The sequence below is a fragment of the Rhinoderma darwinii genome, chromosome 9 (assembly GCF_050947455.1).
Source record: "Rhinoderma darwinii isolate aRhiDar2 chromosome 9, aRhiDar2.hap1, whole genome shotgun sequence".
Taxonomy (NCBI): domain Eukaryota; kingdom Metazoa; phylum Chordata; class Amphibia; order Anura; family Rhinodermatidae; genus Rhinoderma; species Rhinoderma darwinii.
In genome coordinates, this window is record NC_134695.1 from 83,800,640 (window position 1) to 83,815,580 (window position 14,941).

At 47.1% G+C, this 14,941-nt stretch overlaps 1 protein-coding gene across 2 annotated transcripts in view; it reads left to right on the forward strand.

Moving 5' to 3' along the window:
• The window catches only part of LOC142661105 (rho guanine nucleotide exchange factor 40-like), a 70,401-nt gene that overhangs the window by 17,463 nt on the left and 37,997 nt on the right, over positions 1-14,941 (forward strand). For both annotated transcript variants that reach the window (XM_075838370.1, XM_075838371.1), the window contains exons 2-3: positions 6,504-6,701; positions 8,649-11,427. In XM_075838370.1, the coding sequence (XP_075694485.1) occupies positions 6,504-6,701; positions 8,649-11,427 (2,977 nt within the window). The remainder of the gene's footprint in view (positions 1-6,503; positions 6,702-8,648; positions 11,428-14,941) is intronic.

Below are 14,941 nucleotides of genomic sequence, written 5' to 3' on the forward strand. Positions count from 1 at the left end.
CTGTCCGTCTCTACCACTGACCTGTCCGTCTCTACCACTGACCTGTCCGTCTCTACCACTGACCTGTCCGTCTCTACCACTGACCTGTCCGTCTCTACCACTGACCTGTCCGTCTCTACCACTGACCTGTCCGTCTCTACCACTGACCTGTCCGTCTCTACCACTGACCTGTCCGTCTCTACCACTGACCTGTCCGTCTCTACCACTGACCTGTCCGTCTCTACCACTGACCTGTCCGTCTCTACCACTGACCTGTCCGTCTCTACCACTGACCTGTCCGTCTCTACCACTGACCTGTCCGTCTCTACCACTGACCTGTCCGTCTCTACCACTGACCTGTCCGTCTCTACCACTGACCTGTCCGTCTCTACCACTGACCTGTCCGTCTCTACCACTGACCTGTCCGTCTCTACCACTGACCTGTCCGTCTCTACCACTGACCTGTCCGTCTCTACCACTGACCTGTCCGTCTCTACCACTGACCTGTTTTTTTGTTTTGTTTTTGAGACAACCGAAACATCTGCTACTTGTTAATTTATGTAATATAGCCTATATAATGTATATGAGTATATCTAGGATCGACTGGAGAAGAAAGTGGATGTACATGTTCGGCTTCAGAACAAGGAAAATACCGGAAGTGCTGGTACCATTGCATGACGGAAACCAGCGGCGCCGATATAACCTTTGACTTTAATGATTTCCGTTGGGTTTCCCTCGTGGTGTCATCCGTTTTACCTGACAAAATAGAGCAGCATGCTGCGCTACTTGCGATAGAGGCTCCGACGCATGGCGAAGCCTCCAACGCATGGCGAAGCCTCCAACGCATGGCGAAGCCTCCAACGCATGGCGAAGCCTCCAACGCATGGCGAAGCCTCCAACGCATGGCGAAGCCTCCAACGCATATGTGAACAGAGAGACATCTGCTTTGACCCTTCCGTACAGCAACGGATACTTAAACGGGTGCCAAACTGAAAAAACGGACGGTAGCAGTTTTTGTTTTTTTTACGGATCTGGCAAAATAGCGGAAAGTTTAGCTTCCGTTTGTTTTAATTTGGTCTCCATTTTAATAAGTTTTTCCCACATCCGTCTTTTACTTTTATTGATTTATTTATGTTTTTTGCCTTATTTTGGAGTAGGAAGTGATGCGCGTGCGCGGTAGAGAAAAACTGATCGTTAAACGGAATAAATAAGGGCTAGTTCACATCTGCATTGGTTATTCCGTTGTTCCGCTCAGTCAGAGGAATAAAACAAGGAAATAACTGGAAGCGCCGGTTTCGGTGTCACACGGAGACCACCGGCGGACGACGAAACCCATTATTGACTTTAGTTGTTTCCGCCAGCTTTTCTGCACTATTGTTGTTTCTGGTAATCTCTGCTGGATCTGCGATGGAGGCCCCTAACGGAGCCTCATATGCAAATGTGAACAGAGCCTAAGGGCCTGTTCACATCACCGTTCGTTTTCCGTTCAGGGGTTCCGTCTGAGGTTTCTGTCGGGTGAACCCCCGCAACGGAAAGTTAAAGTGAAACCACAGCTTCCGTTTCAGTTACCATTGATATCAATGGTGACGGAAACATCGCTAATGGTTTCCGTTCGTCACCATTCCGGCAGGTTTCTGTTTTAACGACTGAATCAATAGCGCAGTCGACTCCGCTATTCCATCTGAAAAACGGAAACCTGCCGGAATGGTGACGAACGGAAACCATTAGCGATGTTTCCGTCACAATTGATACCAATAGTGACGGAAACGGAAGCTGTGGTTTCAGTTTGACTTTCCGTTGCGGTGTTCACCCGATGGAAACCTCAGACGGAACCCCGGAACAGAAAGCGAACGGTGATGTGAACAGGCCCTTAGACAGAAACTTGACGGAACGGAGCCGAAATCGTCACAACAGAGGCTAAAAAAATCTCATTGAAATCAATAGGTACTTTGACGGAAATGTTTTTTTTCTGTTCCTATGACGGAACAGAATAATGGAAAGCACAACGCAGATGTGAACAGAGCCTAAGGCTCTGTTCACATCTGTATCCTTGTCTCCCGTCATAACAGAAACCAGGATGCTGTGCCAAATCTGCCGCTGACTTACAATGGGGTCTGTCAGAACGGAGGATCCGATGCAGATGTGAACAGAACCATATTGATATAAGCGGTTATCACCACCAGAATGAAAACCTCCATTCTTTACACTTCAGCCTGCATTCAGGGAACTTGAAGTTTAGGCAAAATAGATACAATGTTTATATTACTTTCAATTTCCCACTAATGGATCACATTCTGTTGCTGATGGTTTTGCATACACCAGTTGTCTCTCTATCTTGTAGCTTTCCAGCTGCTGTTAAACTACAATTCCCAGCATGCCCATACAGCCAGCTGTTGTCAAGGCATGCTGGGAGTTGTAGTTACACAACCGTTCAATAGCCACAACTGGGTTAGGAAGCTGGTGCCCTGCTTTTGGTTAGTAAACTGTTTTCTGATTATGGATGTCCATGGGAAGCTGAACTTTCTGATCTGCCCCAAATGTCCGAAATGCAGATTTGGCTGTGAGCGGAGGACAATGAATCATTTCAGGAGAAATCTGCTTAGCACAGAGAATCGCGGCTCCGTTCACACGTCCTCCTCGCGGCCTCCCAGCAGGAATATTACGGTAATGAAGGCGACGGCTCCTTATTTGTCAGGACGAGATGGCGAGCCCTCCAGGACTGAAACGTTTCATTGCCCCTCATTACTTTCCTTCTTGTTTGAACTTGTTTTCGGTGGAATTCAGCTTAATGGCGAGGACTAGTGTGAGGGACATGCCGGGTTTATTGCTCTTTACACCTGGAGATGACTCCAGCTTTTTATTTTAACATTTTCTCCAGGCTCCAAAATTGCTGTTGTGCGGTGATATTGGAGCGCCGGACCTGTTTGTCTTACTCCATTACTGACGATGGAGAATATAACTGTAGAATTAAGCTGACTTGCCATTTAGGAGTGTGGGAAAGCTAGGTGACCACTCCATCTTATTCCATAATGTGACAGAACTGGCGTTCAGGAGTTCTGGGAAGCTGGGTGACCACCTTAAGGGGGGGCATAGGACATACTTCTCCGTAACTACGCAGTTTTTGCATTCAGCTGTTCTTAAAATGTTAAGGCGACCACCCCGGGGGGAGGATTGGAGTACAACTCGATAACTAGGCAGATCTGTCATTCAGGAGTGTTGGAAAGCCAGGTGAACCCTCCAAAGTGAAGAATAGAGAGTATTGCTCCATAACTAGAGAAGACTTGATGTTCAGGAGTCCTGGAAAGCTGAGTGATCACTCAAGATGGAACATTGGATGTACTGCTGGATGACTAGGCAGGTTTGCTAATCAGGACTCTGGGAAAGTTGGATGACAACAGTTAACTGCTGAATGGAGGTCTTACTTTGGCAAAAAGAGACGATTCAACCATTTTATTACCTGTAGTCTCTGTATTTATACTGTTAGTACCTGAGATGAGGTGACATTTAGCTGAGCTTTTCATGTCTGTCACGCTCCACGTCACTGCCCGTCAGTTCTGAGGGTTGCAGACTTGGCATGAAGTGACTGACAGTCTAGTGGCGCTGAGTAAGATGATGATTTGGGTGCAGGGTGGTGTACTGGGTAAATAAGCTGAGTTTCATTTCCTACTCATTAGCGTGAAGAGAGTCCATCTGTACAACGAGGCCGGCACATATGGCAACGGGCGAGCCCAGCGTTACCTGGTGCGAGTTGCTGGCGATAGGTCTGTGGATGATAGAGATGGGTGAATTACAGTAAGTGTAGGGCGGGTGGACATCGCAGTAAAGTTCAGGTGGTCGCTGTAAACAGTTCCGCCACACAGCGCTCATTACGTCTTTTTCCATTCATAAAAATGAATTAAGAGATCAGCACTGAACAAAGAGCATTTAATAGCGTGTGCGGGTGGGAGCAGCGGGCTCTGTCTGCCTTCAGGAAGCCCCTCGTGTCCTATTGGCAGTTTATTGTGCTAATTAAATGGCTCTTTTGTTCGTCGTGACGTAGGAAATGCCAGCGTTCCTGCACCAGTCTGCTCGTATGTTCACCTTTCAGCATCAATTTATCCTTTACAAACCAAAATCAAGATTAAACATTGAATAACGCTGTAAATACATGATATTTCAGACATGTATTTACCTCTGTATCTCAGGATCAGTACAGGAGAAGTAATGTAATGTACACAGTGACTCCACCAGCAGAATAGTGAGTGCAGCTCTGGAGTATAATACAGGATGTAACTCAGGATCAGTACAGGATAAGTAATGTAATGTATGTACACAGTGACTCCACCAGCAGAATAGTGAGTGCAGCTCTGGAGCATAATACAGGATATAACTCAGGATAAGTAATGTAATGTATGTACACAGTGACCCCACCAGCAGAATAGTGAGTGCAGCTCTGGAGTATAATACAGGATGTAACTCAGGATCAGTACAGGATAAGTAATGTAATGTATGTACACAGTGAGTCCACCAGCAGAATAGTGAGTGCAGCTCTGGAGTATAATACAGGATATAACTCAGGATCAGTAAAGGATTAGTAATGTATGTACACAGTGACTCCACCAGCAGAATAGTGAGTGCAGCTCTGGAGTATAATACAGGATGTAACTCAGGATCAGTACAGGATAAGTAATGTAATGTATGTACACAGTGACTCCACCAGCAGAATAGTGAGTGCAGCTCTGGAGTATAATACAGGATGTAACTCAGGATCAGTACAGGATAAGTAATGTAATGTATGTACACAGTGAGTCCACCAGCAGAATAGTGAGTGCAGCTCTGGAGCATAATACAGGATATAACTCAGGATCAGTACAGGATAAGTAATGTAATATATGTACACAGTGACTCCACCAGCAGAATAGTGAGTGCAGCTCTGGAGTGTAATACAGGATGTAACTCAGGATCAGTACAGGATATGTAATGTATGTACAGTGACTCCACCAGCAGAATAGTACAGGATGTAACTCAGGATCAGTACAGGATAAGTAATGTAATATATGTACACAGTGACTTCACCAGCAGAATAGTGAGTGCAGCTCTGGAGTAAAATACAGGATGTAACTCAGGATCAGTACAGGATAAGTAATGTAATGTAATGTATGTACACAGTGACACCACCAGCAGAATAGTGAGTGCAGCTCTGGAGTATAATACAGGATGTATCTCAGGATCAGTACAGGATAAGTAATGTAATGTATGTACACAGTGACACCACCAGCAGAATAGTGAGTGCAGCTCTGGAGCATAATACAGGATGTATCTCAGGATCAGTACAGGATAAGTAATGTAATGTATCTACACAGTGACTCCACCAGTGGAATAGTGAGTGCAGCTCTGGAGTATAAGGACATGTTGGCATGGCTTATTATGTATTTCTGAGCGTAAAACGTGTTTCGCTCGAAATGCGCTTCAATATGCCCGTTGATAGCTTTCTTTTGTTTCAATGGTACAAGGTGTCATTTTTACTGCTGTTTCAAAAACGCTGCCTAAAAACTATCATTTCAAGTTCCAAAAACGCTTAGAAAGTATCTTGGTTTATCTGCTTCAAAAATTCCTAGTTTTTACAGACTGATTTCTTTTGAGATCAGCCTCGTATTTTTCTGCTTCGTGCATGTGCCATGTGAACCTTCCCTTATACAGGCCGTGTACTGATCCGGCGACTCATCTTTTATGTAGATTGTTCTATGTATAAATGTAGAGTGGTACACTAAGGTGGACATACCCAGAGGTGCTGATGCCAACCGATCAGCCGGGCACTGACTGGTAAACCTGTACTTATGTAGGGGATGGACAAGCTACAAGCACATTTATTGTCATACAGAGAAATCTTCTGTGACTCCGGTTTTCTGCTGGGTGCTGCAGCGGCTCATGACTTTGCTCCATGCTGCACTACATCCTGCTCCTTGTCACATTGAATTTCCCTGCGACTGCAAGAAACAATAAACATGAGAGAATTTTTTGTGTTGTTGTCCTCGCACATCTGCGCTCGCTTTCCATTATCGTTTCTTCCAAATCAGTGTAAAATTGAATGGCAGTAATTTAAATGGATTCTCCCCTCCCCCTCTTTATTATCTTAATTGTGACGGAGATGAAGTGTGATGAGATTACATGGTGTGAGTCTTTGTCTGACGTGTGGTTGGAGCCGCCGAGCTGACAACAAATATGCAATCTTGCATAGATAATTTCTCCGAGCATCACTAGACAGGTGGATTTCTAATCACGCACATCACCTATATAATTTACTGCATGTCACATATACAATTGCGCCATTTTTGTCACCCCACAATTCTTCCTGATGGGTACACCTTTGGCGTCAGGCAAGAGATGATGTTTCCCTATTAGAAACTTTCTGTGCATTTGTTCTTAGCAAAGGTCAAGGCTAAGGGTATATTTTTCGGTCCAAGGGGGCAGTGAAGTCTTCTGAGGAGGGTCTTTAAATGGAAACGACTTTAGCAGCTGCTCATTTCTCGTCTCTCCCTTCACAGGATTCTCAGTCTCTGGACAGTTGCCTTCAGAAGACCCTCTCCTCCCTCTACCATCCATTCGAGTCCACCGCTGCCACCGTGTTGTGCCAAGTCCTGGACGTTGTGGAGAAGACCTTCCGCGGAGATGGCCTCAGTTACCTCATTGATTTTCTGATCCCAGCAAAACGAATCTTACAGGGTTTGCAACAGGAGGCTTGTGTGAGTACAATGGGGGGGGGGGGGGGGGGGTATTGATCTTTATGAAGGACCATTAATGCAATAGGACTTGTGACCATTGTAATGCATTTGTAAGGTTACTCTTAATGTACACCCCCTGCTTTAGGTTTTTAAGGGGATCTGAGGTCACTAAAGAATTATGTGATCAGACGCTGGGCTTTACGCTCAATATATAAACGTTTTCATGTACCATCTCCAATTGTTTGTTAACACTCGTACGGTATGTTAATTATTCTGACCGGCCCCTTTCTTGCTGGGCATTGGGGTCTAACATAGGAGTAGGCTCTACTGTAGGGTGTTTCCTTGGTGTATGACAGGGCAGTGATTTCCACCATTGAACCAGTCAGGAACCCATGTAAAATAGTTTTCCTCATACTGCGGAACCCCTTCACTTAGGCCCCATGCACACGACCATGAAAAATCTCTGTAATTGCGGACCTCAATACGGTCCGCAATTACAGACCCGCCCGGTTCTATTGGCCGCGGATTCCTTTCCGTATAGCTACGGTTTGGTGTCCGTGCCGTAGAACTGTGACGGGAATTATGGAGCATGTCCTACTTTTCGTTTTTTACTGGCGGTGCTCCCCTACTTTGTAAGGGAGCACACCACGAAAATGCGGACTGCGGCTGGCCATGCCTGCGATCGCGGGCTGTGATTACGGGCACGGTCGCGTGCATGAGACCTTACTCCTATCTTAAAGAAGCTCTGCATTAGGCTGGGGAAAACCTTCCATAATTCTTAGTCAAGATCTTTACTGCTTTGCCTGACAACATGCCAAGTGTCTTTGAAGATGGGTTACCTCCTTTCTGCTGTCTTTCGACATACCACCTTGCTAGGATCCATGAAGTGACCACAACCCATGTCCAATGGATTTCCAGGGTCCCTTGTTGGGACAACACTGGCTTCGGTTTATATTAACTAATTTATCCCAAGATTAAAAGTTATAAACCTAACCACAGGATAGATGATAACATGCTGATCAGTGGGGGGGTCCAACCGCTGGGACCCCACCGATCACGAGAACGTGGGTCCCATTCCTCCAAATGAATGGAGCGGCAGTTGGCGCATGCACATTGCCACTCCATTCGCAGTTTATGGGACTTCCGGAGATAGCAAAGTACAGCGCTCGGCTATCTCCGGCAGTGCCAAATAGAATAAATGGGGCAGCAGGACGCATGCACGACCTGCCGCTCCATTCATTCGGAGGAACAGGACCCCTGTTTTCGTGATCGGTGGATGTCCCAGCGGTCCAACCCCCCCCCCCCCACCGATCTTCATGTTATCCCCTATCCTGTGGTTAATCTTGAGACAACCCCTTTAAGTTGAGTAGGAAATTATAGCATTGACTAAATAAAATATGGATTTACCATTGTAAATTGACCAGTAGGCGGCCTTTGTTGTCTCAGACTAAGCCCGACTACTCAGCAAGCTGGATCTGTCCAATGTGACCCCCATATACATGCTTACTCTAGACGGAGATTGAATTTGTTGGTTTGTTTTTTGATCAATGTGTGACCAAAGTCAAGGTCCTCTTTCACGGTCCGTGTAAACAAGCGCCGATTAATGAGACAGCTGGTTTTCTCCTGTCACAGGGAGCTATGTATGGGGACGAGCGCTCGTTACTCCGATTGCTCGTCCCCCATACATTATCATCATGTCGGCAGAGCGTCTCCCTGTTTACACACCAAGATGTGCCGCCGACAACCAGAATATTTCACTTTTTTAAAACTATTCTATCCGCAGATAAGTAAGCGTTTGCTCGTTCATCTGCTGATCGCTTCCCTGTTTACACAGTGCAATTATCGGCGGCAACCAGCGTTATATGAACCCTCGTCTGCCCAATAATCGCCCAGTGTAAAAGGATCGTTTAGACTGTATGATTTCCCTTATGTTCTGTGATTCTGATGAGAAATCTCTTCTTCCTGCAGTTACAGTACCGTGGACTACTTTTCCGACATGCTGGGTGGCCTCTCTGTATCCATGACAAGATTGTACTCCAGCTGGCGTCCATTGACTGGAGACTTCTCCAGCCCGGAGACTTCTACCTCCAAGTGGTGCCTTATTTGAGAAAGACTCCAAGGATTGTGTTAAAATGTCTTGCACCGGATCAACACAACATTGAGGAGATTGTGCTCCCTGAGGTGTCCTACTCTTCTATCTTTACCTCGGAATGGTTGGAATTCGTCAACTCTGAGCGGTTCGGGTCCTTGCTGGAGAACTGTCTCCTGACCTGTGATGACCAACTCCACAGGGTGCCTTGGGATATGATCGTTCATCCTGAGTTTGTGGAGAAAAAACAGTCAACTGAGGAGTCGGCAGAAATTTCTAATAGATTTCTTCTTCACGAAAGTAAGGAGGGTTCAACCCGCCATCCCGGGGAAGACTTGATGGTTCAAGATGAGAAAGTTGTTTTGGAACCTCCATCCACCAGCCATGGCCATACAAGGGTTAATACTTTGGATGTCAAAACAGAGATTGAAGGAGAATACGTGGAGCTGCGTGATATAAAAGTGCCACGTTTCGGGCCTGTGAAGGGCTCCTTAACTCAATCTATAGCCTTAAACTTCAAAAGCCAGCGCAAGTCGCACCAAAGATCCAATAATAACCAGACTTTAAGTATTCGGAGCAGCAATTATTGCGCTGAGCGTTTCATTCACAGCCGCCTGCAGCCGTCTGACACAGAGAATATTATGGGAGCCAGTGTGACACATTACGCTACAGATCGTGTACACAAACCAGAGACGATAGGACTGGTGGACATTGAATTCGGGGTTGGGGGGTCCTCCATACCTGACTGCACACGCGTCTCCTTTGACAATGGAAGTAAGGATTTCCAGCAAGCCTTTAGTCTGGAAAATGAGGCTTTGTCGGGGGTATCTGAGGATGCGACGAACAATGTTATCAATGAGACTGATAACGGCAGACGACGCTGCGAGCGGCCAAGTCCAGAGCCAGATAATTATAGCACATCATTATCGTTCCAGGAGGAAAGCAGAAGCCACTTTAGACAGTTCACCGATGATGCCCGGGGGGTGACTGATGCTTCACAGGAACCTGTTACAGAACATTCAAGGACACATTTCAGTCTAGTAATAGAGGACGTGGAATGTTCTAACCAAGACCCTTCTAAGCCTTGTGTACCCCATCGCAACACGGAGGACAGTGACCGAATGGTGCCGCTGTTACCAGACAATGCCAATACTCCACCAGAAAACACGGACAATCTAGAAGATTCAGAAAGCGCTGACGTTGTGGAGGGTTCAGGAAGCGCTGACGTTGTGGAGGGTTCAGGAAGCGCCGACGTTGTGGAGGGTTCAGGAAGCGCCGACGTTGTGGAGGGTTCAGGAAGCGCCGACGTTGTGGAGGGTTCAGGAAGCGCCGACGTTGTGGAGGGTTCAGAAAGCGCCGACGTTGTGGAGCGTTCAGAAAGCGCCGACGTTGTGGAGGGTTCAGAAAGCGCCGACGTTGTGGAGCGTTCAGAAAGCGCTGACGTTGTGGAGGGTTCAGGAAGCGCTGACGTTGTGGAGGGTTCAGAAAGCGCTGACGTTGTGGAGGGTTCAGGAAGCGCTGACGTTGTGGAGGGTTCAGGAAGCGCTGACGTTGTGGAGGGTTCAAGAAGCGCTGACGTTGTGGAGGGTTCAGGAAGCGCCGACGTTGTGGAGGGTTCGGGAAGCGCCGACGTTGTGGAGGGTTCAGGAAGCGCCGACGTTGTGGAGGGTTCAGAAAGCGCCGACGTTGTGGAGCGTTCAGAAAGCGCCGACGTTGTGGAGGGTTCAGGAAGCGCCGACGTTGTGGAGGGTTCAGGAAGCGCCGACGTTGTGGAGGGTTCAGGAAGCGCTGACGTTGTGGAGGGTTCAGGAAGCGCTGACGTTGTGGAGGGTTCAGGAAGCGCTGACGTTGTGGAGGGTTCAGGAAGCGCTGACGTTGTGGAGGGTTCAGGAAGCGCTGACGTTGTGGAGGGTTCAGGAAGCGCTGACGTTGTGGAGGGTTCAGGAAGCGCTGACGTTGTGGAGGGTTCAGGAAGCGCTGACGTTGTGGAGGGTTCAGGAAGCGCTGACGTGGAGAGTTCAGGAAGCGCTGACGTTGTGGAGGGTTCAGGAAGCGCTGACGTTGTGGAGGGTTCAGGAAGCGCCGACGTGGAGGGTTCAGAACGCGCCGACGTTGTGGAGGGTTCAGAACGCGCCGACGTTGTGGAGGGTTCAGAACGCGCCGACGTTGTGGAGGGTTCAGAACGCGCCGACGTTGTGGAGGGTTCAGAACGCGCCGACGTTGTGGAGGGTTCAGAAAAAACAAACGGTATTAGTTTTATCAGTAGAGAAGTCATTGACGATGAGGTGTATGTAGCTCAGGAAGGGGCGCACTCTGGGGAGTTTAGTGACCAAGACATACTGGTTGTGTCTGATATAGGACAGGGTCAGGGCCTCACAGTTAATACCAGTGATGAGCAGATCAATTCTGAGGATGCTGTGACGATGAATGGAAGCGCAGACGACCTGTCTGTACCCACCATGGAACAAACCAAACTAGAATTGCCTTATAGCCAGATGGGGTATGAAAGTCCTCCAATAAGTCCACAATATACCAAGCGTGCCCACTCCCCAGCAACACAACTACCTCTAGAGACCCTGCACGAGGATACAGAGGAGGAACAAGGAGCGACCACGGACGACCCCCCAGATGTCTCTGTACAGAATGTAACCGTAAGAGGTAAGACTGGTGCAAAAGCCCCAAAAATTAGTAGAATTTGTGTTATAAACTTACATCACGGAGGGCATGAGGTGAAGACCCATGTGCATTATCTACCATGCAGATCCGTAATACTGTCGCGTTCATGAGTCCTTGAAGGGACGCTCTACCTCAGGGTTACCGTAGACACTTAGACTTCGTTCACATCTGCGTCGGGGCTCCGCTCATGGGTTACGTCGGAGCTTTCCGTCAGGGGAAATGGAGACCATAGTTTTCTGTTTGCATCTGGTGACTTGATCGGGTGCAAATGGTTTCCGTTTGTCATTGTTGTGCAAGGGTTCCGTTGTTTCTGTCGTTTTGATGGAATCAATAACGACGGAACCTTTGCACAATGGTAACAAACGGAAATCATTTGCACCGGATGCGTCACCATTGAAATCAATGGTGATGCAAACGGAAAACTATGGTTTCCATTTCTTTCAGTCAGGGCCCCGTTCATGGGTTCCCGTGAGACGTAACCCATGAACGGAGCCCCGACGAAGATGTGAACGAAGCTTTAGGCTGGGTTCACACTGAGTTTTTTTACAGGCGGAAAATTTTGCTCTGCCTTCTCTGCCTCCCATTGATGTCAATGGGAGGTCAGAGGCGTAACCGCGCGAAGATAGGGCATGTCCCTTTTTTCTCCTGCGAGGTGATTTTACTGCTTGCGGGAGAAAACCGCCACACGCATTCCATTGAAATCAATAGGAGGCATTTTCGACCGGTTTTTGACGAGTTTTGCGGAGCGATTTCCGGGCAAAAAAACTTGTCAAAATACTCTGTGAGAACTGGCCCTTAGAGGCCATGCAAAAGTGCAGTTGTGCAAATATTTACTATATGGGAAAATGTTTCAGATCGTTGCAAAATACCTCTGTATATGTAGTGGCTCCCGATGAGTAAATATTGGGGTGTTTGGTTTGTGGGGAAGTCTCTGGCCAGGAACGGCTCTTATTGTTTCCAGCAAACAAAACCCTTTATACTGTCAGTCCGGTGTCTGACACTTCATAGACTGCTGTCTGGATCTGATCGTAGACATTGGATCCCTCTTATAGGTCCCTATATATACAGACAAGGGCATATATAGTGGCTATCCTGGCAGTCCCTTGGTACAATGACGTATTTATCCCGTGTGCAGATTCTCCCAAGTATTTCCTGATTTCCGGACATGTGGTCCCTTCCTGTTTTAGGAGAGGTCAGGGTATTGTGTTCATATGGGAGGCTCCGGCCTCGGTCATGAAGGACAGCTGCGGGTATTTCAGATTTTCTGATGTCATCCCATAGAAATAACTCCCATCATCAGCCGTGCTTCTTCGGTTTTTCATTTGATGCACATTACAGTGAATGTGGTCTTCGTTCAGTAGTTTGCACTACAACTCCCATCATGCACTGACCGATACGGGGTGTCAGGACGTGCTGGGAGTTGTGGTTCTACAAGTGGCCTACCAGTGAATTGAGGAAATTAATGACTGAGAAGAACGGTAAATCTGATGGTCTAAACCATTGGTCCTCAAACTGTTCTATCCAGGGGTTGGGAAACTACAACCCCCAGCATACCCAGACAGTTGTAGTTTTGAAACACTGGAGAGGTCGGAGGTTAGGGACCACTGGTCTAATTTTTGAAAATGGTGATGCCTGAGAGGGCAGAGTAATGGTGGTGGTGGTAGTAGGAGACCACCTGTGCTTGTATGGGCCGTCATAGCATGCTGGGGGTTGAATGTTTTTGTTTTTTTCATGAAACACATTTTTGAGGGTTTTTGGGTTCCCAGAATGTTTTTTTTAATACAACGCGTGTATCCCAAATCTGCCGTGGCTGTGAACTGATCTTGCCGGCTGAATGATCTCCCCTCCTCCGCCTGCCGTGATGATTGCAGGACGTGTCCAGGCCTCCGTTCTCCCGCCATTATAATGTCTGGGCCTCCGTGCAGCAATTTATGAGATGAGCAAATCAATCCGTCCGTAATTTGTCTGCTATTAGGAAGCATCGAGCGTCCCGGACGTCACATGTCTGAGCTCCTCCGGTGAACAGGTGATTTTCTCATTGTGTTCTATGGTCGGATTGATTTCCTCATTGGATTACAGGGAAATTGTCATTTCTGCTGGAAATTCCCCAGTAGTTTTATTGTCGGAGCCTCTGTGCCTGCTGCTCCGTCCCGGATGGAAAATGAGTCGGTATCAATTAGCAGACGGGGAGGGGGTTCTGCTTTTATTCACTAAAGATCCCTCCAACTGCGTGTGATCCTGCCCGGCCTGTTATCAATGGAAGAAGTCATTTGATCCTGGGATGTGTGAGCGCTCACAGAATTAACCATCTCCATCCTGAATCCAGACTAAAATATCCCATGTGCACATAAGTGACCCCTGTCCTTCCCGTGCGCTGCAATTCCGGGATGTGTCAGGGATGTGAGTGGGTCGTGGGCTTGTCTACCCTTCTGTTTATTGGATGGGGGGGGCTCCGTATTGTATACATACGGCATTAGTCATCAGTGAAAAGGTCACAGTCCCTTCATGCTGCTTTGTCACCAGGTGGCAGGTTTAATGTGTCACCCAGTGGGTGAGGCCGTGCCCAGATCCTGGATTTTTACATCATGTGTCACCGTTTGCAAATGGAGAGTTTTGCTTATTTTTGCTGTGAAAAGTTAATATAAAACCTTAAGGAATTTTCTGTAATTAAAGCTTCATCCCTGCACAATGAAAAGTTCTGCCAATTTCTAATAGACTTTGTGTTTTATTTCCACACCATTTTCAAGATCTCTGCTTGCTGATAATGCCCAGCTGTCGTTACAGTGTATCAGAGCTCTGTCTTGTAATGAGCTGTGCACCCGTGTCAGTTGGACTTGCTCAGGGCAGGTTTTGAACCTCTGGATGTAAATAATGTTTTCATTCCCTGAAAGCAAGCAAATGTTTTGAAAATTATTAAAGAGTATCCTTTTTTTTTCTGACATATTAGATTTGAAATAAACACCTGTATATTGGCAATTACTATTCTGTCCCCACTTACCAGTGACTCCGTTAGACGTTCTGTCCTAAAATCATCATGTCCTTGCAGTCACGTGACCGCGTTGTCCGTGGCTCGGCTTTTCTGTGCGTGTTACTCTGAGCCTGGGACGATGCAGTGACGCATGGACGTGACTTTGCTGGGGCAGCGATGACAAGCGGGGGCAGAATGGTGATGGGAAGGTGGGCACTTACATAAATAATACATCATCCTCTCCTGGAACGCCCCTTTAAATATTTGCTATAAAGAGTGAAAGGCATTATCATCAGGGAAATGAACCTGCACACAATCCGTCCATTGTCAGGACTGCGGTGGGAAATATTTTTCTATAAACTTATTCACGTTACGTTCAGATGTTCGATTTTTCCTTTTGTAAATCGTTGAAGTTGAAAAGGTTTGTGGTGAGTGATTCATCGTTTTATGTGCACAAATATCCGACATCTAACCTTCTCCCGGCTGGATTGTCTACATAGTTTGGTTGAATGTTATAAAACGTGATGG